Here is a 26596-nt window from a genome sequence, read left to right on the forward strand (position 1 = left end):
ATCTCCACTAAGCATTCCTTTATGTTTATCCCAAGCATTTTTGAATTCAGTTACCATTTTCATCTCCACCACCTCCTGCGGGAGGGCATTCTAAGTATCCACCATTCTCTCCGTGAAAAAATACTTCCTGACATTTTTCTTGAGTCTGCCCCCCTTCAATCTCATTTCATGTCCTCTAGTTCTACCGCCTTCCCCATCTACGGAAAAGGTTCATTTGCGGATTAATACCTTTCAAATAGCGCCTGTCTCCTCATGGATCTGTAAAAGGGGCATAACAATAGGAGGGACATGGATGGGTCAAGGGTGTTCCCTAAAGATGCACACAGTGTTATAGAATAGTGCAGATCGACACCCAACTTGTGTTCTGGGATTTACTCTTGGTTTCAGTTATTGTAAATCCTTGAGCCCAAAGTTGAGCGTGGATCCCGATGCTGGTTCCCCGGAGGATTATCTACCCCTACTTCTACTTTGACTCTTTTTGGTACATCATCTCGCCAGCCAATTCCTTTCGGTACTTAGGAATCGTTTTAGATACCTGTTTGACTTTTTCCCCTCAAATATCACATCTCTCCAAAACTAGTTTTTTTGTGTTTTGCCAACTAAGTACTATAGGTCGATACCTTGATCAGAATACATTCCATTCACTGGTCTTATCCCTTTTGATCTCAAGATTGGACCATTGTAATATAATTTATGTGGGCTGTTTATGAGTTAAACTCAAGAAATTACAAACAATTCAAAACACCACTATTAAAATGATCTGTGTGTCAAAGAAATTTGATCACGTCACCCCCTTTTGAAAAACTTCCATCTGTTACCTATGGAATAGTGTATTATTTTCAAACTTCTCATACTTACTTTCGGAGCCTTTAGATTAGGAACAGCTGACTACTTAGCATCCTTAACTATCCCTTATTCCCCGCTACTTTTACTACGCTCTATAAATAATTTCAGAGTGGTATTTCCAGGGTTAAAACTTGCTCAGTTTGAATTCAGCCATCACCATGCCTTCTTCTTCACTGACTCTTCCTTCTGGAATTCTCTCCCCCTCTCTATCAGGACCGAGCCATCATTCAAAAACTTTAAAGTTGCAATCAAAACCTGGCTCTTCAACCAAGCTTATAGCACTATCACCTGATAACCAACCTATTTACATAGTCGTCGCTGATCTCCTACTACTCTACTCCCTCCTTTCTTTCTCGCCCCAAATTACCGCCCCACCTCTCTTTACCCTTGTTTAATTAGTTTAAGTGTTGTCTACCTTTTTATTGGAGTTCCTTTCCTACTTTGCTCATTCTTTTATATTATTTAATGTACACCGCTCAGGTCTGCCAGTTATTTTCAGCGGTATATTAAATTTTAATAAACTATACACTACACGCTGTTCTATAAAGAACGCACATCATGGAACTCCATTTTTGGAATACTGTTCAGCGCTGAGTCTTTTTTTTTTTTTTTTTTTTTGTGATAAATTAGGAGCACCATTTACTGAATCCAGCCATTACTGTATATACGGCAGACACTTATCATATGGGCCTGTGTTCTGTGCCTCAGCAGGAGCGTAGCCAGACCTATTTTGGGTGGGCTCCAAATTAACCCAGGTGGGCCTTCCCACCCCCACCGCTGTCCATACATACAGTTTTTTTGTTAAACTTTCCCTCTGCCCCGCTATCATCATGCTTCTCCTCCCCCCCCCCCCCCCACTCCACTCCTCTTTCTTCTCTGTTCAGCATCCGTTCCTCTCTTCCCCACCCCCGGCCAGCATCAGTTCTTTTCTTTCCCCCCCCTGCATCCGTTCCTCTATTTCCTTCCCCCTCCCCCCTCCAACATCTGCTTTTCTGTCCCTCCTCGGTCTACCTCCAAGCCATCGCTGGCAGCAATTCCAGTAGGCAGCCTGCTCCAGCCCTGCAGCTTCCCTTTACCACATCCCCTCCAGTGAAGAAACAGAAAAGTATGTCATCACGGGCAGGATGGGGTAGAGGGAAGCCTGCAAGGCTGGCGCAGGTGAATTACAGGAATCGCTGCTGGGGATAGCTCAAAGGTAGATGTGTTGGGGTGGGGAATTTAGAGAAAGATGGGCAGCTGCCATGAGGGAGAGTGAGAGAGGTGTGAGGCACCGCCAATGAGGTGCTTTGGGGACCACTAGACTGGGTGGGCACAGCTGTGCCACTGTGCCTCAGTAGATAATATGGGGGTGTTATATCCCCTACCTGCCAAGACATGACATGGTCTCTTCTCCCCAATGTTCTCCCCTAATTTCCCCAGCCATTCCTGCATCCTCTGGACAGCAAACACCCCATCATTTCATCCCACCCTCTAAGATCTATCTATCCCAAAAGAGCTTCCTCCTGGTTTCTCTGGTAGTCTAGTGGAGCAGTGGATGAGTGGCGCCATCTAACTAGACACTGGTAGTTAAAAATGATGCCTCTGATCCCTAATAATAATTTCACCATACCACTGCTAGGTTTCATTGTGCCATATAGGATGACTTCTATGAGACAACCACTAGGGTCACAGGCACCATTTTGAACCCTGTCAGCTAGTAGGGTGGGAGTGGACTTCTCTACTCCACTACCAGGGAAACTCCCAGGTGAGTATTGGAGTGGGGTGGCGGTTTAAGGGGAGGATCAATGTATTGGGGGTGTCTTGTGCTTAATGGGATTTTTTTTGGAAGGGGTCTGATTTGGAAGGTTTCCTGTTAGGGTTAGATCTTGGTAGTGAGGCATAATTGTGGGGACAGCTGCTGCCTAAGAGGTGTTGATTCGAGAGGCAGGAATGGTAGGGGGGATCGGATGAAAGAATATTCAAGAAGTGGTGTTTGTTTTGTTTTTGTCTGTTTATGGACAGCTATGCCTATCACCACCTGAATAGCCTAGTAGTTAGGGCAGTGGACTTTGATCCCAGGGAACAGGGTTCAATTCCCACTGCAGCTCCTTGTGACCTTGGGCAAGTCACTTAACCCTCCATTGTCCCAGGTACCAAAACATAGATTGTGAGCCTCCTAGGGACAGAGAGAGTACCTGCATATAATGTGTACAATGCTGTGTACATCTAGTAGTGCTATAGAAATGATTATTAGTAGTAGTACCCTTGCTAAGCAGTTAGCAAGAGATTTTTACTGTTCTGGTTGTTTTAGGCTAATACCCACACTAGCTTAGCATCATTTAGTAAACATCTCCCTAAATATTCTTTCAAGTAACCAGTACATCTCTTTGCAGGGATTACAGCTGAAGTTCTAGTGGTGACCTCATTCACAGAATTGCACAGAAGAGCTCTGGAGGCCAGAGGGAAGATTGTTGTCTACAACCAGCCTTTTGTTAGTTATGGAGAGACTGTGAAATACAGATCACTTGGGGCGGTGGAAGCCGCTAAAGTTGGAGCGGTGGCATCCCTTATCAGATCTATTGCTTCCTTTTCCATTTATAGGTAAGGCTAATATACATAATTTAGCTTCTCTGTGGCTTACTTTTTTGATGTTACTTTGTTAATCGAAAAACAGAAGCTTCACCGGCTTGACCATTTGTTTTGGCAAAGTAATGAATTATGTAATCAAAGGAATGGCTAAGTACAGAAGTAAAGTAACAAGAACAAATTATAGGGTTCTGGTGATGTTCAGTATTGTCTCGAGGTTATAACAAAACTCCCACTATGGTTAGCAAAGTATTCATTATATTTATGATATATTTTATTATATCCTCCCATCCTCCTCTGATTTACATTTAACATACACAAGACCCTATTTAGTAATCATTTTTTAACATATACAAAACATGAGAAAACATTTAATAAAAAGACCCCACAGATGACTAACAGCCTAATCAGTCTGCCCAGTTATTTTGTCTGTATTGCTAAGTACACATCCCGGCTGCTGTGTGATTGCCTGCAACATTATCTCTTTGTATCTAGGACAACTTATTGTCTTCTTCCTTAGTATTCTATTATTTTGGATAGATAAGCACACAGAATTGCCCAACTTTTCTCATGTCTATCCCAAAGGCATTGCTACGTGGTGGCAAGTGCCACCGCAAAAATTGACTTGCCACCCCAGTTTCATGGGGTATTTTCTAAATCCACTATATCTTTTTTTGATATGCAGCGACCAGAATTGAACACAATATTCGAGGTGTGGTCTCACTATGGACCGATACAAAGGCATTATAACGTCCTCACTTTTGTTCTCCATACCTTTCCTAATAATACCTAACATTCTATTTGCTTTCTTAGCCGCCGCAGCACACTGAGCAGAGGCTTTCAACGTATCATCAACAACATTGCCGAGATCCCTTTCTTGGTCGGTGATTCCTAATTTGGAACCTTGCATTACGTTCCTCTTTCCCACATGCATCACTTTGCACTTGCTCACATTAAACGTCATCTTCCATTTAGATGCCCAGTCTCCCAGTCTTGTAAGGTCCTTTTGTAATTTTTCACAATCCTCTCGTGATTTAACAACTTTTTTTATTATTATTAATTACATTTGTACCCCGTGCTTTCCCACACATAGCAGGTTCAATGCGGCTTACATAGTAAATAGAATTACAAAGTCTTGAAGGAGAATGTTACAAGTTGTAGTAAACATAGTAGTAGTGGGGTTTTGAGAATATGTAAATTGAGCATGGAGAGGTAAACAAAGATAGGATGAGCAAAAGGAGAAGAGATTGGGAGGGGTAAGGAGTAGGAAGGATGAGAGGAAGAGATTGAGGAATGAGCCTAAGGAGATTGTGAGACATGGTGAAAGGTATAATAAACGTCGGGGCAGGAATCATGTGGGTGGGCTTAAAAAGTTAAGTTGGGTCATTAGGGTAAGCTTTCTTGAAGAGATGGGTCTTCAACAGTTTTCTGAATGGAAGATGGTCATTGATTGTTTGGATGGATCTTGGCAGAGCATTCCAACTTTTAATAACTTTAATAACTTTGTGTCATCAGCAAATTTAATTACCTCACTAGTTACTCCCATCTCTAGGTCATTTATAAATATGTTAAAAAGCAGCGGTCCTAGCACAGACCCCTGGGGAACCACACTATCTACCATTCTCCATTAAGAATACTGACAATTTAACCCTACACTCTGTTTTCTATCCTTTAACCAGTTTTTAATCCACAATAGGACACTACCTCTTATACCATGACTCTCTAATTTTTTCTGGAGTCTTTCATGAGGTACTTTGTGAAACGCCTTTTGAAAATCCAGATACACAATGAGGCATATTTTCAAAGCACTTTGGGAGGCTAAGTTCCATAGGTTTCTATGGAACTTTGGGAGGCTAAGTGCTTTGAAAATGAACCTCAATGTCAACTGGCTCGCCTTTATCCACATGTGTGTTCACCCCTTCAAAGAAATATAATAGATTGGTGAGGAAAGATTTCCCTTCACTAAATCCTTGTTGGCTTTGTCTTATTAATCCATGCTTTTGAATATGCTCTGTAATTTTGTTCTTTATAATAGTCTGTACCATTTTCCCGGCACCGACGTCAGGCTTACCAGTCTATAATTTCCCAGATCCCCTCTGGAACTTTTTAAAAATATTGGCGTTATATTGGCTACCCTCCAATCTTCCGGTACCACGCTCAATTTTAAAGATAAATTACATATTACTAACAATAGTTCCGCCAGTTCATTTTTCAATTCTGTCAGTACTCTGGGATGAATACCTTCCGGTCCAGGAGATTTGCTACTCTTCAGTTTGTTAAATTGCCCCATTACATCCTCCCCTCCAGCTGTCAGAACATATCTTCCCCGTTCCCTTTGAACAGTCTTTCAAAGGTCCTGTTTCTCTTTTACAAACTGTGAGAACCTCTGGTACCAGATGCAGGGCCGCCGAGAGCCGGGGCCGGGCCCAGGACAATGCTGCCCCCAGGCCTCCCACTTGAGGTCGCGTCGTGCCCCCCCATCTGAGGTTGCTGGGCCCCCCCCTTCCACCCGCTGCCAGTGCCGGGCCCCCTGATCTAACCTGAAGCACCTTCATCTTCACAGCAAGCAGCAGCAGCAGGGCAGACCAGGGTTGCCAGGTGGAAAATTTTTTTCCAGCCCAATCGAGCCCAAAAAACAGCCCAAAACCCGCCCAAACACAAACCCCGCCCCTGACACCCCCACCCCCGCGTCATCACCCCCCGCCCCCGCCATCATCAACCCCGCCCCCGCCGTCACCGGCCCCGCCTCCCACGTCACCGGCCCCGCCTCCCCGTCATCGGCCCCGCCTCTCACGTCATCGGCCCCGCCTCCCACGTCACTAACCCCGCCCAAAACGTCATTAACCCCACCCAAAAACGTCACTAACCCCGCCCACCCGCGGCTGAAAAAACCGCCCTGAAGGCCAAAAACAGCCCAAAAAACCGCAACCCGCCGCGGGCAAAAATTTCCCGCGGCGGGTCGCGGAAAACCGCCCAATTGGGCGGTAAAACCGCCCACCTGGCAACACTGGGGCAGACCTCTCCTTCCTTCCCTGCCCTCGTGGACGTTACGTCAGGCGAGGGCGGGACACGGAAGGACGGAGTGGCCTGCCCTGCTGCTGCTGCTTGCTGCGAAGATGAAGGCGCTTAAGGTGGTTAGTTGTGGGAGCGACGGAAGGCTTAAGGTTAGTTGTGGGAGCGACGGAAGGGCGGGCGGGCCTGACTGCGGCAGCGCCGGGCCCCCCCCCCCCGGATGCCTGGGCCTGGGGACTTTTGTCCCCCCTGTCCCCCCTCTCGGCGGCCCTGACCAGATGACCTGAGCTGCTACTAACATTTCCTGGTTCTTAACCAAATACCATTCACTATGGCAGGGCTCAGATGATTGCTGCTTATGAACACCTAAATAACCCCCCGTTCTTAACTGGGGATTGTATCGGCCTGCCTTCAGCTGTCAAAGTTAAACAACTACAGTTCCCTCAGTAATACCTGTATTAATTCTCAGTGAATGGATCCTCACTGCCTGACAGCACAACAGGTACAAACTTAGATTGTGAGCCCTCCTGGGACTGAGAAATATCCAGTGTACCTGAATGTAGCTCACCTTGAGCTACTACTGAAAAAGGTGTGAGCAAAATCTAAATAAATAAATCAAATTTAGTATTGCATCATACCTTATGCTAAGAGTTTATCTTGTTGGGCAGACTGGATGGACCATACAGGTCTTTATCTGCTATCATCTACTATGTACATTCAGATTTTTAAAGGATAATGCTAGTACCTTTTTTTCTCTCTTTCTACATACTCAGACTTTTTAAAAACATCTTTTGATTTGAGTCTTTGAAACAGGAAGATGCAATTACTTATATATGTCATCATGGTTGGCTTTGAATGTGAATAAACCAGTTCTAAGAGAGCTTACTTTTGAGTAATTGTACTGGGCAAAGGTTGCAATGACATTGAATAACAAGCTGTCAGAAGTGATTCTGTGGAGCTGGTAATAATCAGGTCAGGGCCAGTGGATTAATTGCCTGCAGAATGAACTTGACTCTGTCACTTGAAGCTGGTCAGTCAGATCATAGATTTACGTTTTTATTTTTGCACATTGTGGACTATTTTATTGTAAAAGATGACGGTGGATAATGACCTATTGGTTCACTCGGTCTTCTTGTTTGTTTCTACATTGCTCCATCGATTTATAGTTAATACTAGCCGTTAAGCCTGTTAAAACGGGTGAGATTTCCAGCTACCCTCCTCGCCGCCGCTCCCTCCCCCCTCCGTGCCGGGCCCCCTGCACTGACCTGACAGCGCCTCTCACCTCCATGTGAGAGGCGCTGTCAGGTCAGTGCAGGGGGCCCGATACGGGGGGGGGGGGGGGAGGGCGGAGCGGCGGCAGGGATGGGGGGAGGGGGGAGGTTGGTGCGCGCGATGTTTGTTTGCAGGCTCCAGCGGCAGCGTCCGACTCCATTTCCCTCTCTGCTCCGCCCTCTGACGTCATCACGTCTTGACACGAAGGCGGGACAGAGAGGGAAGTCTCTACTGCACATTTGCAGGTGAGTCGATCACTTGCCATTTATATGTTTGATAGGCAGATTGTTGGTTTTTTTTTTTTTTTTTTGCACCAGCTCACAAAAAGTAATCGGGGACACAGAAATGGGTAATGTCATCACAGGGTGCTAGGACAGATCAGCTCTCCAAGAGTATGCTTGGCCCTTCATGAGTTTTTGTTTTTTCCACACTGAGAAACAGATGTGAAAACAAAGGGGGTCATTTACTTAGGCGCGCTGGCATTTTTAGCGCATATTAAAAATAGGCGCACGCTAAACACCAAAGATGCCCATAGGAATACATCGGCGTCTTTAGCGTTTATTGCGCGCTTATTTTTTACACGCGCTAAAAACGCCAGCACGCCTATGTAAAAGACCCCCCATAGCTCGTATTTATGGGGGAAGTTATCAATGTGGACTACCATTAAAATGTGTTATTTTACTGTCTACCCCAGTTATTAGTAACTAAAGTCTCGTTGCATAAAATGGGATCTGTGCTAAAACAAAATTTAAGATGAAATTAAAGACTTATTATTTTCAGATGGCTTTTAAGTCTGATTTGTTCTGAGAGCGAATCCTGTGGATGGGCCTTTCAGACCTCGCACCTCTCATCTCTTCTTTCCTTTCCCTTGTCTCCTTTTCTCTTTTTCCCCTTCCCTCCCCACCTCCTTGTCTCCTATTATGGATGCATGATTGTTTTCTTTTCTGACAGATATGGCATTCCATTTCCTTAGTTTTTATAAATTTTAATTTAGGGCCCTGTTTACTAAGCCACATTGTAGGTGCGCTAACTTTATAGCGCCTGCTAATGGTAGAGACACCCATTTCTATTCCTTTTCAGAAGGGTGTTCTTTAGAGATTTTAACCAGTTCTTTAGGGATGCCTTCTTTGGGTCACACCCAGTGTATTATGGAACATCACCTTTTGCATTTTCCTACAATAAAAGGTCTAAAGGTCTAAGATGGTATATAGAAATTTGTTTCCTTTTCCAGTCTGTCAAAATTTGGACTTCTTTGCCTCAAACAATATGCACAATTCCTTTTTATATTGTCTTTCAAAAGCAATTGAAGACATACTTATTCTGTAGGCGTTTCATGCAGCAATGATGAATTGTCTAATTTTAATATATTGTATAGTGTATTCCCAATTCTGCTTCTTTGTCAATTGGCTTCTTACATTTTGTTATCCTGCTCTGAACCTTTCTTGGGAATAAAGATGGCTATAAAAGTCAAAGATAAGACAAGACACCTTTCAGCTGGTTTTTGGACCTCAGAAAAGCCAAGGTTTCCCTGTGGGTAAATCATTTTCACATGAAAACAATGAGATTGGCTATCACATCAGTAAGGGCAAAGAATAGCTCATATCTGTGAATCTTTTGGAGATATACTTACATATTCTTAACAAAGACAAGTTTCCAGACAAATTTCAAATTCCCTAAACTAGTACAACACTTTCAATTGCAAACACTGCCTTTTGGTCTCAAAGAAACTTCACCAGGATCCAGTTGCTGGAAACTTTAGGATGGATGGTACATAATGCCAAGATCAAACTATAGCCCTGTCAGACATGGGTAAAGTGTTTTTACCACAGGAACAAATCAGACACCTCTCAAGTTTTAGGTTACTGAAAGCCTACAGATCTCAATATTGGCCAGGTAGAAACGGAAGGATTTAGATAATGGCAAAAGGTTCTCATTAAGGGGAGGGCCAAGAAGAATCTTAAATCAGGTGGCTCAAAAAGATCAAACCAGAAAAGTGAATGGATCTAGAATCTCTCTGGTAATAATGACTGTAGTTTCAACCCCAAGAGCTTTGAGAGGTGGGGGTGGAGAGACACACTGCCTAGGACAAGTCATGCAGGACCCAGATGGAGTCTCAGTACTCTCAATATATTGGAGATCAGAGCTATCAGGTTGACTTTAGCCTAATACGAGGGGCCCTGTATCTGGCATGGGATGCAAAGCTCATTCCTTATAGGCAGAGAGCCATCTGTTGGCACACTCAGCAGGGCATATTGCTGGCCTAATGAATAGTTTTGTCTATAGATTGTATGCTGCCCAGAAGGCTTACCAATGTGTGGGATAGGAAATTACTAATAAATCTAGAAACCTGGTATGATTATACAATTTCTGTGGATTAACAGCCAAAATCAATGGATGGTAATTGCAAAGCCTCTATGTTAACTGTTGGAGACATCCCAGCATCTTGCCATTCAGTCAGTGCAGAGAAAAGTTCTTTACCATATGTTAACTGAATGGCAGATCACGTGATGCTGGTGGTGTTAATTCTACTGTGTTATCTTCCTTATTTAACTGCTTTCGTATGATAAATTATCCATATTCTATTTGGATTTTTATGTTAACTGTAAGATTAATTTCCCTCTTCCTCTTTAGGCATTAGCAGGGCAATTCTGTAAAGCGGTGCCTGTATTTAAGCACCTAGAGGGTATCTGGAGCCTGTTCTTGAAAGGAAAACAGGTGCCTACTTTCCTCTATAGAATACTAGTGTAACAGGTAAAATAAGCACATTTAATTTAGGTGTGACCACTTGCACCAGTCATAGAGCTGATGTGCATTCTCATGCCTAGATTGTTAAGAAAAATATGCAATATAATATATATATTTACTTGTGTAACTGTATACGCAGCCCAGACCTCACTCTTTCTAACTCTTCTTATCTATATGTTCCATCTTTGATAATACCCTACACTTTCTGTGCTGACATTGTAAGTTTGTATTGTTATTTGAATATTTGTACTTCTGTAATTGTCTATTACGTGTGTCTGCGTTATTCGTGCTGTACACCACCTTCAGTGAATTCCTTCAAAAAGGCGTTAAATAAATCCTAATAAATAAATAAATGTGCAATCATATTTAACCACCATTTTATAGAATAGCAGAGTTGTAATATTGGCATTTGCATGTGTATGTGCTGGTATTCAGGTCATATATGCATATTCTTGGTGCCTTCTTTATAGAATTGCCCCTTTGATGTAGAAATTAGTGTGCATTAACTGATAGAGTGTGCTGTCATATTAACATCTAATGCAGCTAGGTAAAAGAGCCCTTAAATGTCCTTTATCTTTCTGGAGATTTTATTATTTTTAAGTTCCAAGCTGTAGCATGGATGTTATGATTTTGGAAAAAGTGGTTTGAATAGAACTGCTCTCTGAACGGTTTTTATTTTGATATTTCTGTTGCTATATTGACTGTGTACAGTCAGTTGTTTTTTAATACTGAGAGAATAAGCTAATTACCTTATTTCTCTAATTGTATAGCAGCCAATGAGCCAAATGAACCAAATTAAATTACTTGCAGACATTTTTCAGCACATCTGGAAATATCATTTTACTTCAATTTTTAATAAACCTCATTAAAAACATGAACATTTCTTGAATCAAATATGTACTTAAGTCTACTACAGCATCGTGATATTTAAATAGGAGGAGTATGTAATATTAATGTTTAACAAAGCACTTTAAAGACATTTAGTCGTAGCATACTGCTTGCATCCATTCTCAGTGGTAAGCTTTTATCTTCTTTTTATTAAATACTTAATCAGTTTGGATTTAAGATTATCTATGGTAAATTCTCAACTGGAGTCTGGCCATTTTAACTGTAATACCCAAATGTTAGAGAGATTTAATGAATGCAGTGTTGGTTTGCTTCCTTTTCTTTAACCTGAGAGGATTGCTTTAAATTTATTGTTGATGAATACAGTTAATTGAAAGTAAAGACAGACTGCTCTGATTTATACCCAGCAAACCAATGTAGCTCTATTCAGATTTAGTTTTGTTTTCTTCTATAATATTGTGCTCAATTAAGCATATAAATGTAGGCTTAATTGTGAGTTCACATTCACCAATTACAGCGTTCAGCACAGTGGAAAATCATTGGTATCATATTAGACTTTTCACCCAAACAGGATCTAAGTGTACTTTATACTATAATATTTTTTCATAGAAAAATCTAATAGAAAAAAATATACAATAAAAAAAGAACTATATATATTTGGGGCTAGAATGATTTACAGAAGTCTGTGTCGGAAAGAGCTACAGTGCGAAAGAAACTGTTCCAGTTCAATAATGCAGGCTGTTAATATAAATAGCTATTTGAACATCTGTAGACCTGAAGTAGGGCTTCCCAAAACTGTCCTTGTAAGCCTATGGATTTTTTTTAGGATAACCACAGTGGATAGGCAGATCAATTAGCACATACTGGGTCTCCAATCTATGCAAATTTATGTCATGCATATCCTGAAAACTAAATTGGCTGTCCTTTCAGCATAGCAAGTTTGAGAAGCTCCCTCATGATGAAGTAAGAACAAGCTAAGGAGCACTGTATAGGACAGTTAGATTCAACTCTTTCTATGAGACAATAAGCTTTTAATGTAAACAGTAAAGTTTATTTTTAATAAATTGAGACTAGTGAGGCATGTTAAACCTTATCAGGCTTATTTGCGAAAGAGAAGGACGCCGATCTTTCGGCACAAATTGGGAGATGGGCATCGTCCTCCCAGGGTCGCCCAAATCGGCATAATCGAAAGCCGAATTTGGGCATCCCCAACTGCTTTCCGTCGTGGGGAGGACCAAAGTTCATGGAGTTTGTCAGAAGCGTAGCGAAGGCGGGTCTTGGGCGTGCCTAACACATAGGCGTCCTCGACCCATAATGGGGAAAAAAAGGGCATTCCTGATGAGCACTTGGACGACTTTACTTGGTCCTTTTTTTCTTACGACCAAGCCACGAAAAGGTGCCTGAGCTGACCAGATGACCACCGGAGAAAATCGAGGATGACCTCCTCTTACTCCCCTAGTGGTCACTAACCCCCTCCCACCCTCAAAAAAATTTTTTTTTAATAATTTTTGCCAGCCTCAAATATCATACCCAGCTCCATGACAGCAGTATGCAGGTCCCTGGAACTGTTTTAGTGGGTGCAGTGCACTTCAGGCAGGCGGACCCAGGCCCCCCTCCCCACCTGTTACACTTGTGGTAGTAAATGTGAACCCTCCAAAACCCACCACAAACCCACTGTACCCACATCTAGGTGCCCCCCTTCACCTGTAAGGGCTGTGATAGTGGTGTACAGTGGTGGGTTTTGGGGGTCTCAGCACACAAGGTAAGGGAGCTATGTACCTGGGAGCAATTTCTGAAGTCCACTGCAGTGCCCCCTAGGGTGCCCGGTTGGTGTCCTGGCATGTCAGGGAGACCAGTGCACTACGAATGCTGGCTCCTCCCACAACCAAAGGGCTTGCATTTGGTCATTTCTGAGATGGGCGTCCTTAGTTTCCATTATCACCGAAAATTAGAAACGACCAAGTCTAAGGATGACCATCTCTAGGGTTGACCTAAATGTCAAGATTTGGGCATCCCCAACTGTATTATCAAAACAAAAGATGGACGCCCGTCTTGTTTCGATAATACGGGTTTCCCCGCCCCTTCGCCAGGTTGTCCTGCGAGGACATCCTCAGGAAAACTTGGGCGCCCCTTTTGATTATGCCCCTCCACTTCGCCTCAGATAATTTTTGTAAAGTTGTTCAATCAATTGCTTGTCCCATTTTGGATTATTGCAATGGTCTTCTTGTTGAAGTCAAGAAGAATGCTAGTAATGCGCTTCAAATTGCACTATACTCAATTGCTAGAGTATCACTTGAATTTCTCATTTTAGTTGTATTGCCCTCAATTTAATTTCTCTTCTTTGGTTCCCTATTATAGAATTAGGTTTAAGATTCTATTATTGGTTTTTAAAGATATGTTTCTCCCACTCTGTGCCTCACTAAGATTCTGCCAACCAGCACATGTGCCGAGATCTTCTCAGAAGATGATGCTTGATGTGCCCTCCTACCGCATAACGTTGTAAGATGAGTATAGGTCATCTATTTTTTCTGTTGTTGGTCCTAAATTGTGGAACACTCTGCCTCTTGAACTCTGCGCAGTACGAAGTGTTACTCAATTTAAGAAGGAACTAAAAACTTATTTTTTTCATCAGGCTTATGGGATGCAGAAGTGATGAAATTGATATGCTATTCTGTATTTGGTTGAATCAGGATATTTAATGATTTTGTTGTGTTGGTGTATTATGACTGTTTGATCATCTGTTTGTTTTTTGTAATTTTAATATGTACTTCGCTCAGAATTGCAAGATAATGCAGATTACAAATAAATAATTTTTTTCTTATTAATACTACAGTTGATTATATCTTGAAAAACAACTGCTTCAAAATGACCTAAAATAAATGCTTCCTGTGTTACTGTATCTGCCTAATAGTAGAGTGGGCGAAAGCTGGGCATGAAAAATAAAGATGAAAGTGAAACTTGAAATATGGGCTGGTGGAAGAATGGCCAGCTGTGACGGCTAGTGCACAGGTCAGGACCTCATGCTGGCTCTCATGTCTGAACTTATCACCACCTTAAGAGGAAGTGATAAATGCAGATGTGCTATTGGCAACCTGGTATCATGCACTAGCTGTCAGAGCAGATGAAGCGGAGTTCCTTTTCCACATCCAATTTCCCTCCCCCCCCCCCCTGGATAGGAAAAAGGAATTATGTTGCGGGAGGAGATTGGAAGAAGTGATGTTGGCGGGGGACATTGGAAGGAGGGGTAAAAGTCAGAAGGGGGATCAGATGTGCGGAAGGCAGGACAAAGCAGGGGTAGGGGGGAGGACCGCTTACTTGGCAATGGTGCTTTTTAATTTATTTTTTTGAGCCTATACTGTGTTACATGCAGTGGCAGATGGCGGGGTGCTTCTATTCTATCTCGCACTTCATGTAATGCAGTGTCGTGCCAATCCGTATGCAGTGTCTACCCCAAACGGTAAATGCAAGGCAGATGCTGGACATGCCCCCCTGCTTTTGCTGCAAATGCTTTGTTTGCACTTACTGCAAAGTAATTTTTGCTGTTAATTTGTGGTAAGTGAAAAACATAGTGCACTTTAGTAAAAGGACCTCCCAGACGCCTATGTGTCTTTGGGGTCCTTTTACTAAGCTGTGGTAAAAAGTGGCCTGCGGTAGTATAGACGTATGTATTGGGCGTGCACCGAGCCAGTTTTCACCACATCTACAAAAAATGTCTTCTTTTTTTTTAATGGGACAGGAAAAGAACCTGTGGTAAAAATGGAGGTGGCATAAGGGCTCCCGTGCTACCCTGGCGATAACTGGTGCGATATATATATTCTAAAATCCAGCAGAGCTGGAAGTAGCATGTGCAAGAGGCAGAACTACTGCTGGCAGCCACAATGGGCTGGCAGTAGTTTTGGGTTGCCACGTGGCAGCCTTTTAGTATAAGGGCCCCTTTATGCAATTTGTCATGTCTTTCAGAGCACAGTGCTGCATACTAAGTAGATATAATAGGAAGTCAATTTATATGGAAATGCTCACAAAAGAAACACTACTTATGTGTCATATGATGCTGGATCAATTATTGCACTATAACGGTTCCCTTTATTGAATAAAATGAGCCTCATTATCTTCACCTCCAAGATTTGAGCAAAGCATAGAAATAGATTTAATGAGAAATTAATAAACACAATAGATATACATCCCCCCCCCCCCCCCCCAGCCTCTGGAAGGTGGTTCAGTGACTGGTAAGTTAAAGTCACAACCATTTTTAGTGCTTTTCAACTTATCTACAAAAAATGCTTTTCCCCATCCATCCAGAGGCATGATGACTTCTGTAAAAATATCAGCTGAGACTTGAAGGGGGGAGTCGGAGTGAAACATAGGACTTGAGTTTTCCCTGTGAAAATAATATTGAGGTACTAAAGTCATTTTCATTATATTGAAAGTGAAAAATACTAGAAAATCCATAGATTTTCATTTCTTGGTTTGTTATACTGCTGATGTGGTATCCTTTGATCTGCCTTTAGAATAACCCTCTGAAATAAACTGTCTTCTACTGAGGAAACGTCTTAAACTCTGGCGTTTTAGAAAGAATTATTTTAAAAATTTGATGTACTTTTAATTTTTATAATATGATTTTTATGTAATCTTATATGATGTTATAACTTTTGTGAACCATCCTGAGCCTATTTAGGTAGTAGCAGTATATCTTTGTTGTTTTATATTATGTTATGAATTAATTCACTCTAAAAGATGTGCTCTAAAAGATGTGTTTTGTTGTATTTAATAGAAAGAATATCAGTGGTGAATGTCTATTGACTATGAGGGTGGATACGCTTCAGGGATATCTTACATTGTATGGTTCTTAGGCATGGAGGGACATTTTCGATATCATGTCTCTATATTCCACCAGTGTTGCTATGCTCATATTAGCCCTCTCCTCAAGTCACTTCATTGGCTCCCTATCCGTTTTTGCATACAGTTCAAACTCCTCTTATTGACTTACAAGTGCATTCACTCTGCAGCTCCTCAGTACCTCTCCACTCTTATCTCTCCCTACTCTTTTTTTTTTTTTTTTAATGCTGGGACAGACCGAAGGTCCATCAAGCCCAGCATTCTGTTTCCAACAGTGTCCAATCCAGGTCACAAGTACCTGGCAAGATCCCAAAAAACTACAATACATTTTATGCTGCTTATCCTAGAAATAAACAGTGGATTTTCCTCAAGTCCATTTTAATAAGGGTCTATGGACTTTTCCTTTAGGAAGCCACCCAAACCTTTTTTAAATCCTGCTTAACATAAATTGCAGGAATGCCTTTGATCTGCCTATGACTCTCTCCATGGATACACCCCCTTTTTGGAAATCTTATTGCAAAGGGCCCGCTGATGGTGGCCCGCGTTTTGTTTATTGCTGCTTCAGGGAGTCAGGAGCATTTGAACAACTTGAAATTCTGCAACAGAAAAACAATATTTATTTATTGAACGCAGTACAATGTACAAGCTTTAAATAACGTACTTACTACCTCAGCAAATGGCACTCTGCCTGTTCTCAGGTGCCTACATAGTAGTCATTATGGCTGCGTGGTCTTATAAAAATGCCAACAAAAAGCTTTGATGATGTAAGTTACCCTGTTCATATCAGTTCCTTCAAAAACGTGTTTATATTTCCTCTGTACCCAGACAGTAAATCCATTGTTGTTTACTTTGCAAAAACATATGCTTCTGTCACATTGACAATGCAGTGCTTGCTCAGAATTATTATGCTGAATGTAATGTTGTACCAAAGGCTTCTAATTTTCTCAACTTCAGGCAACTCTAATATTCAATCATTCATCTTTTAAAATGGGTATAAAGTCTGTCCAACGTATACTTTATGAGATTGACATAAGATAGCATGAACCACAAACTCATTAGTGCAGTTGGTGTCTTGATTCAGCCAATAGCATTGTTGGTCAGAGAGATTAATAAGCCAAGAAGTAAGCTCTAGAGTTATATTACAAACAGAGCATTTACCATGCTGTATGATGTCCTCCAGTAGTTTGAATAAATTCTTTCTCCAGCAGGGGCTGGGTGTTATGTCTTCCTACCAGCAGGGAATTTATTTATTTTCTGAGTGAATTAAGAGAGAAGAGAGGATTCTAACTGCTAAAAACCAACATCTTGCAATAGTTGTTTACATTTCAACAGCTTCCACCCATACCATCTTTAAGCGAGTTTACCCATTAGTCAATTCCTGTGTGTAATACATATTTGTTCAGCTATCAAGGTTATCCAGAGTGGGTGATCTGAAAAGCTTTTTTTGAGGGCTTAAATATGCTCAAAGAGAACGCATTCTCTGCTATCAATAATCAATAGAGAAAGATAGACTAGTAGCAGTACTTCCTTTTTCAGTATTAAGCTCTAAAGTCTCTGAATTATTACACAATCACTAGAGAATATTGCAAGTACATGATTATTTTGAAAAACATCCTATCTGTGCTTTTAGATGGAATAAGACAGTTGGAGAATATCTTTTTTTTCCTGAAAATGGTATTAAAGTTTCAAGTATATAATACAGAAATACAATATAAACAATATGATACAGTGATATATAAACTAGAGAAACAACTTACTCGTGCACGTGAAAATTCTGATGTATCTTGGTGTTAAATTTGGGCTCACCATTGAGGATACTATAAAATTAAACTCTGAACAAATATTAAAATATATGAATGAGTTGACATCAAAATGGTCACCTTTATGGCTAACTTGGTGAGGAAGACTTGACACTATAAAAATGATGTTAACACCTAAGATTAATTACAATCTTAGCATGCTTCCAGTGTTGCTAAAACCTGGTATGTATATTGACAAATTATTAACTAAATTCCTATGGTCTAATAAGCTTCCTCGCATAGCTCTCAAGAGATTAAAGAGTACGAAGGATCAGGGAGGCCTCAATTTCCCAAGTTGATGTTTGTATTGCTATAACTGTTATCACTATAATTTTTATCTCATGCATTTTAAATACCTCATGCATTTTCTGACCAGCCTGCACATGGCATTCTATTTCCTCCATCTCATCCAACTGCTGAGCTTTTCTGGGGTCATTGTCGAGGGAGTGATCAGGTTGGGGTAGGTTTGAGCAGCCATTGAAGTTTAGTGAAATTCCAGGCTCCACAGATGAGTGCTCTACGTCTCCTCTCTTGGCACCTGCGGCAGGCATGCTGGGAAGCCAATAACGGTCCATCGGCCTCTGGACTGTTGGTTGAGGCACTTGAATCACTGGAACTGCTGAGTTTTCCTATTTTCCATCACTGTAGCAGGTCAGGTAAGCAGGAGAAAACCAAAAGGAAACAAAGCTCCACCAAATGATAGCAGCAGCATACACATTTGTACAAATCACCACAAACATAATTCACATTTGAAGATAGAAATTGTGTGCAGAATTATTCAAGGGGTCTGTAAGTACCCACCAGTGTGATACCATTAAAGTGAGATGGTGCAAATATGGTTAATCTATACTGCTTTCACAAAGTAACAGAAACAGAAAACGCTGACAGACTAGGACTGGAAGGACCACATTAGTCTTCCCATTCCCAATACAATTCCCAGTCTCAGGCTTTATCCGCCACATACTCACAACTAAGATTCTTCAGTGCTTATTCCATGCTATCTTTAATTCTAAAAATGTTCTCATCTCTACCATCTTTACAGGAGGGGATGTGCAATGTATCCACTGCCCTTCATCTTGTGGTACTTCTACATTTACTTCTTATGAACCTTATATCTTAACCTCTTTTCCCAGAATATCTAGACCATAAACCCCTCTTCCTTATTGATTTAAAGATGGTTGAGAATGTACTCTTTCAAAAACTCTAAAGCCTAGCTATTTGTGCAGGTTCCTTTAGGTTATTGAAATTATTTTGATTATTCATTATTATTTTAATTTATGATTTGTGATTGTTCAAACTGTCTTTATCTGTGGTGCATTTGTAAAACAGCTTGTAACTTATTTGAGAAAGACAGTATAAGCCTATTTAAAAAATGGATGAATATTATTAGGTTGTTGTGGTACAGATTCTATACCATTTTTGTAGCCCTTTTCTGCACTATCTCTAATTATTTTGGAGATGCAGAATCGGACACTATACTCCAGATGAGGTCTAGAGAGATTATTGCTTTTTGTTTTTTTTCTTAAACTTGTAATACCCCATTGCTGTACACTCTAGTATACTTTGGAAATATTAACCGTAATAACTAAAGATTTTATTATAAGTAATGCTTAATATTTGATCTCTGGTGCTTGAGACTTCATTTCATGCTCTGTGTCTTTCATCTATCTTGTCTTTTTTTTCAGCCCTCATACAGGCTGGCAACGTTACCAGCCTGATGTACCCAAGATTCCTACAGCCTGTATTGCAATTGAGGATGCAGAAATGATGGCTCGAATGGCTTCCCGGGGTACCAAAATTGTTATTACTCTTAAGATGGGGGCCAAGACCTATCCAGATGCAGATTCATTTAACACCGTGGCAGAAATTGTTGGCAGCAAATATCCAGAGCAGGTATGTTGTCGTTTTGCTGTTGTGGTTTAGAGAATTATCAGTAACAAGCAATTTGAATAGTTTGTTTATATAATGTACAGGCCAACCTGAATCTTGTTGAGAGAAGAGGCTTTAATTTCCAGTTACTCTGTGTTGCATTGAAAACCTCTGATTTGTACCATCGATGCTTATTGTACCTCATCAGGATGTTGCAATAACCTCTGACATAATCTGCAATGCTGATGCCTTCTGCAGGTGTTTCAAAGCAGCCTGTACTGTATTGTCTGATTGCTCTGAATTTGAAATCTTTACGCCTTTATAAATAGTAATCCTATCCCCTCTTAGCAGCCTTCTTTCCAAGGTAATCATTTCCAGATGCCCTTATTCTTTTGTCTAAGCTTAATTAATAATTTCTCTAATTAACTTAATTGCTGCTAGCTGCCCTCTTTATTATTATTATTATTTTTATTTATGTATTACATTTGTATCCCACATTTTCCCACCTTTTTGCAGGCTCAATGTGGCTTACAATGTATTGTTATTGGTAGATAATAGGTTGGGAGATAGCAATTAGTGTAACATAAAGAATAGCATGATCAAAATTTAGACAAGTAGATAAAAGTAGAAAACAGTGCTGTTAGTAGGTAAGGTGGGGATGCCGTAGAGAATAGCGTAGTCGAAATGTAAACAAACAGATGTGAGCAAGACAGTGCTGATAATAGGTGATTTGGCGATATATTACATTTCTAGTTGCTGACCTTATTGGTATGCCTTGTTGAAGAGGTGGGTCTTCAGGGATTTGCGAAAGTTAGCTAGTTCATAAGTAGCTTTTAAGTTGCGCGGCAGTGCGTTCCATAATTGTGTACTAAGGTAAGAAAGTTTGACGCATGCATTAGTTTGTATTTTAGACCTTTACAGCTAGGGAAATGGAGATTAGCTCTACAGCTATCCAAATTTATTAAGTGCTTCCCCTGTCTCTACAACAACAACAACAACAAAAACCATCTGTGTATATATAGAACACATATAATTATAAAACCAAGTACATGTACAAACCAGGGGCAGACTGACCTTTGGTCCACAGCAGTAGGGGCCCCACTCTCCCCTAGGGTCCATCTAGTTCAATCACTTTTGATAGGCAGTTAGGGGCCATGACCTTTAGTGCCTGGGAGCCTAGATCACTATCAGTCCACCCCTGGTACAAACATAAAGTTAAAAACAACATAGAACTCATAAAAATATTATGTTACATAAAAACAATTATGAACACCAAATCACACAAACAAGAGTTTCCCTCCAAGTTTTGTAAAGAAATGCCACCTTCAAATATGCACATATCAACCAAATATGAAGAGCAGCCTAGTACCAATCTACCTGTCAGTACAAGATTTGAAGAGTTTCAAGCTCATATTTCAGAGTTTTGCTTTCTTTGATGTGCTGCATATTTAAATAAAGTCTAGATATTTGAAAATCAAAATAAAGTCAACATATGCCATGAATATACGGAATAAGCATTAAACCCCTGCCATACAAACACTGCAGTCTATGGATATTAAGAACTGGCCAGTGCCCAAATAATGGTGCTGAATATCTGGGTATAAAGTGGCCAATGGAAGTTATCCAGATCCTTTTAATATTATGCATTTCTACCCAGATAACTATCTGGGCAAGTTTAGGATAGCTATGTATGTGTGTTTTGTATTATAATCAAATATTTTGTGGCACTTATCTGGAGAGTTGCTATTTTGCTGTACTAACTTGCTGATATCTGAGCAGTACCTGGATTACATCTGCCTCTGCCTTGGCTCTACCCCCAGACCACCTAGATATGATCCTTATAAAAGGCAATCTATAACTAGGTGTATGCACTTATGCATGTCTTCCACATATAAATGTACCAATTAGCAGCACTTATGCACATTCTATAAGGTAGTACATAAATGCACGAGGGGCATACATGTGGGTGGAGTATGGGCAGTCCATGGGCATGGCACCAACTTATGCAATTTAACTTATAATTCTGTGCACTGTACTGCACGGCACACTTTAGGTGCACCATCGTAGGCCAGCCACAGACCAGCTCACACACGTGATCATATCACCCCATATCTTAAAGAAGCTCACTGGCTTCCTGTCACCCATCGTATTACTTATAAAATCATACTACTTGTTTTCAAAACTTTACATGCTGGGTAGCCCTTTTATTTATTTTTTTATTTATAAATTTTTTGTTTTACATCCAATAATATAAACATGAAATATCAGCAATCAAATAAAGGCAATTAAATTACTATAACCTAAGCAAGTTAAATTATAAAGGAAAAAAGGATTTACATTTGTCCCCAATAGGTGGATCAAGACACTAGGAAATTTAAATCTGTATAGTAAATCAAAAATTAAAACGGGAGGGGCTACGGATGTCTACAGCCGACGTTACAGCACTGTAATTAGGGAGGCAAAACAGTTGGCGACTTAACATTTTCTTTAGATGAGATAAATTCTAACAATTTCAAAGGGGAAAAAATATATAGTTATTCATTTCAAAAGTTACAAAGCATTTACAGGGAAACTTTAGCAAGAAAGTAGCGCCCAATTTAACAACTCTAGATCTATAAGATAGAAATTCTTTCCTCCTTTTCTGCAAACTTCTTGCCATATCAGGAAAAATTTGAACTTTTTGTCCCAAAAACATTTCATTTAAATGGCGAAAGTAGAGTCTTAAAATATTATTTCTATCAAGTTCAAGAGCAAATGATGCAATCAACGTGGTTCTCTCTGTTACAAGCTCCAGAGAGTTTTCAAGAAACTCAGTCAAATTTAAATTTGGAGTTGCCTGTAGGTGTTCATTCAATTGTTTCACTATTCCTGAAATATATTGGGTCCTCGTTATAGGGGGATATCCCTCCATAGGAATCCCCAATATTTCACTGAAATACTTCTTGAGCATATCCACTGCTGAAATTAACGGTGACTTGGGAAAATTCAAAAACCGCAGGTTATTTCTCCTCCCATTATTCTCCAAATATTCTATTTTTCTCTCTTGGATTTCTTTATCTCAATTTGCCCTCTATGTTCTTGAACATCTTTAGCCAAATTGACAAGTCTGTTTTAAGTCCTTAATTTAGCCAGTAACAGAGACATTCATCTGAAGTAATGTCTTGTTGACCCCCTGGATTGCTTCCCACAATGTCTCCACTGTCACCCTCATTGGTCTCTCCATACCTCCAATATCCTCGGAAGGTAGATCCTGGGTTCTAGGGGCAGCGACCAGCGTCTGTCCCGACTCGTTGTTTCCTTCACCGGAGTCTGTGCGCCGATAGATCCTCATTCCGCAAACAGCAAGGCTACGTTCCCCAGCTGCTGCGGTCCTGCTGGCACCATCACACTTCCGGGTTGTGGAGGGGGGGTGGAATCGGGAGGACTCAGGGTCACTCCCTCAGCGCTGCGCTCGATTCCCAAAGGAGTCGAACCCGTCAAAGTAGGCATTCTTTCGCCCAGGGTCCCGACTCCGTAGCTCTCCAACGTCGTTTGCCTCGAGATTGGAGTCGACGTCGGCACCATGGAGGTAGGGGCCTGCGTTTTCCCCTTTCTCTTTCCCATTTTTAAAATCGGAAAGAGAACTTCTGTCAGCTTTTACGTTCGCTGGAACCGCGGAGTCCAGGACTCACACAGCCGTTAGCGTCGCCATCTTGATCCATCCTGGGTAGCCCTTTTATCTCTTCCTCCACCTTGTTCCTTACTGCCCAGCAAGAACACTCAGATCTGCACAACATGGAGGGGCATAATCGAACATCGGCGATCTATTTTGGTGGCAGCGCAACAGCTGGCCAGAACCGTATTTTCAAAAAAGATGGCCCGTCATCTTTTTTTTCCGATAATACGGTTTAGCCCGGCCAAATGCCAAAGTTCGTCGGGTTTGAGATCGGCGGTTTTGTTTTTTAGCGATAATGGAAAAAAATGCCGGCCATCTCAAACCTGGCGAAATCCAAGGCACTTGGTCGTGGGAGGAGCCAGCATTTGTACTGCACTGGTCCCCCTGACATGCCAGGACACCAACCAGGCACCCTAGGGGGCACTTCTAAAAAATTTTTAAAAATACACAAATAGCTCCCAGGTGCATAGCTCCCTTCCCTTGGGTGCTGAGCCCCCCAAATCCCCCCCAAACCCACTCCCCACAACTCTACACCATTACCATAGCCCTTATGGGTGAAGGGGGGCACCTACATATGGGTATAGTGGGTTTTGGGGGGGTTTGGAGGGCTTAACGTTTACCACCACAAGTGTAACAGGTAGGGGGGGGGGGATGAACCTGGGTCTGCCTGCCTGAAGTGCACTGCACCCATTAAAAACTGCTCCAGGGACTTGCATACTGCTGTCAGGGAGCTGGGTATGACATTTGAGGCTGGCATACAGGCTGGTAAAAAAAGGTTTTGATTTGTATTTTTTTAATGTGGGAGGGGTTGGTGACCACAGGGGGACTACGGGGAGGTCATCCCCCATTCCCTCCGGTGGTCATCTGGTCAGTTGGGGCACCTTTTTGAGGCTTGGTTGTGAAAATAAAAGGACCAAGTAAACCCGGTGAAATACTGATGAACGCCGCTTTTTTTTCCATTATCCGCGAAAGCCGGCCATCTGGTAGCCACGCCCATGCCCGCCCATGTCCCGCCTTCACTACACTGCTGACACGCCCCCTTGAACTTTCGCCGGCGAGGCGACGGGAAAGCGGCGATGCTGTAAAAAAAGCAGCTTTCAATTATACCGATTTCGCCGCTTTTGAGAGATCGCCGGCCATCTCCCGATTTATGTTGGGAAATGGCCAGCGATCACTTTCGAAAATAAGCCTGATAATCAATTAGTAGTACCCAACCAGAGAGAAATAACCCATGAGCACACTAGACATGCTGTTTTTTGCGTTCAAGGATCCAAACTGTTGAACAGTCTCCCCATTTCTCTTTGTCTACAGACTTCACTTGACAAATTTAAAACAGACCTCAAGACCCACCTTTTCAAAGATGCATTTCCAGTGGTTTCCTGCTAAGATCGCGAAGATACTTGTGGTATCCCCTCTTGTTATTTCTGCCCTCCTATCCTATCTATTATTGTAGTTCCACCGCCCTAACCTGAAGATCATGCATAAACCCCACTTCTCTGCTTTCTTATCTCTCCCACTATTTTAGATTGTAAGCCACCCAGAAAGGATAGTAAATGAATAATAAACTTGAAACTTGCACAAGTATTCTTTAACGGAATCTTGGTGCCAAGATGCCATTATAGAAGTGGTGTTCAGTGCACGAAATTGAGGTGCCTAACTTGAGACACCAAGTTACAGAATTGCCCTGATAGTGCTGAGGTAGTCAGAGATGATTTTCAGTGGTATTGTCTGGACAATGCAATGGGAAATTCGGATATAGCCCCTTTGAGCATCACTTATCGAGGGAAGAACTGTTTCTGTTCGGATAAGTGTTACTGAATATCAGGGCCAAAATCAGTAAAGAATATTAAACAAAACACACATAAATCTCCACTAGGAAATAGAGGGATCCAAGAATGCGACGGCTGGAAGAGGGGAAACGAAGGATATGTGCTTCCATCAGCTCATCTTGGGTCAACCTGCCCAATACAGTATCTCTCTATATAAAAGGCAACACCAACGTTCTATGAAGCCTCCAGCCGGAAGTGTGAAGGGGGCGAGATATCCGGTTTCCCTATGAGTGTCTGCCCCGCCCTCTCTGTAACACAGTCAGTGAAGGAAAACAGCAGAGCACGAAATCAAATCGCTGGCTCTGTAACAGTGAAGGACTCAGAGGGGGGAGGGGAGAGAGGCCAGAGGGCAGGGACACACACACTCCCACATGCACACAGAAGAAAACATTGCTAGCCCCCATGTCATTTGCATCAGAAACGGGGCTTTTTTACTAGTATTGCCATAAAAGATAGCAAGTTTTAGAAATATCAGGAGGAGAATGTCTTGCTGAAGTGAAAGGTTTTGAGGGCCATTTTGAATATCTGATATTCACATCCTAGACAGGTTATTACATGTATTTGAGGCGATGAACCCAAAGGCAGAGTGCTTGGTTAGTTCCATTCTTACATTAAAGTGGATACTGCAAACAAATTGCATTGACTGGAACATAATGCATGTGCTGGCATCTACAATGGAGGAGTAGGCTAATGGTTAGTGCAGTGGGCTTTGATCTTGGGGAGCTAGGTTCAATTCCCACTGTAGCTCCTTGTGACCTTGGGCAAGTCACTTAACCCTCTATTGCCCCAGGTACAAAAACTTAGATTGTGAGACCTCTAGAGACAGAGAAAGTGCCTGCATATAATGTGTATAGTACTACTATAGAAATGATTAGAAAGATAGGTAATCCAAAACAGTAGATTCAATGAGCTAGATCTTAAAGAGAATCCTGCCACAGTAAAAGTAGTACTTTTTTTTTTTTAGTACAGGTGTAGGAAACAATACAGCTCTTACCCAAAATAACAGTTTTTATGTAATCAAGTGATAATAGGTGGTGATAATAGGACTGGTTTGACCTTCAAAGATGTGCCTGTGTAGAAACTTTCTACTATTCTTATGTTGATTCAGTAAACATATTGCAAGCTAGAGGGAGTCCAGTTAACTTACTGCTTGACAAAGCATTCACACTTTGGATTTCAGTTTAATTACTCACTTTTCCAAATTGATTACAGTTCAGGAACACCAGATACTGTAGGTCCCTGAGGCAATGGAAGCTGAAGTGACTTGCTCAGGGTTGCAAGAAGCATAGCCAATATACAATAATAACCTTTTCATACTTCCA

At 41.5% G+C, this 26596-nt stretch overlaps 1 protein-coding gene across 4 annotated transcripts in view; it reads left to right on the top strand.

Annotated features, from left to right (window-relative positions):
* The window catches only part of CPQ (carboxypeptidase Q), a 418318-nt gene that overhangs the window by 138748 nt on the left and 252974 nt on the right, over positions 1-26596 (top strand). For all 4 annotated transcript variants that reach the window (XM_030217024.1, XM_030217015.1, XM_030217038.1 and 1 more), the window contains 2 exons: positions 3219-3426; positions 19607-19814. In XM_030217024.1, the coding sequence (XP_030072884.1) occupies positions 3219-3426; positions 19607-19814 (416 nt within the window). The remainder of the gene's footprint in view (positions 1-3218; positions 3427-19606; positions 19815-26596) is intronic.

This window comes from Microcaecilia unicolor, chromosome 1, assembly GCF_901765095.1.
Source record: "Microcaecilia unicolor chromosome 1, aMicUni1.1, whole genome shotgun sequence".
Classification (NCBI taxonomy): Eukaryota; Metazoa; Chordata; class Amphibia; order Gymnophiona; family Siphonopidae; genus Microcaecilia; species Microcaecilia unicolor.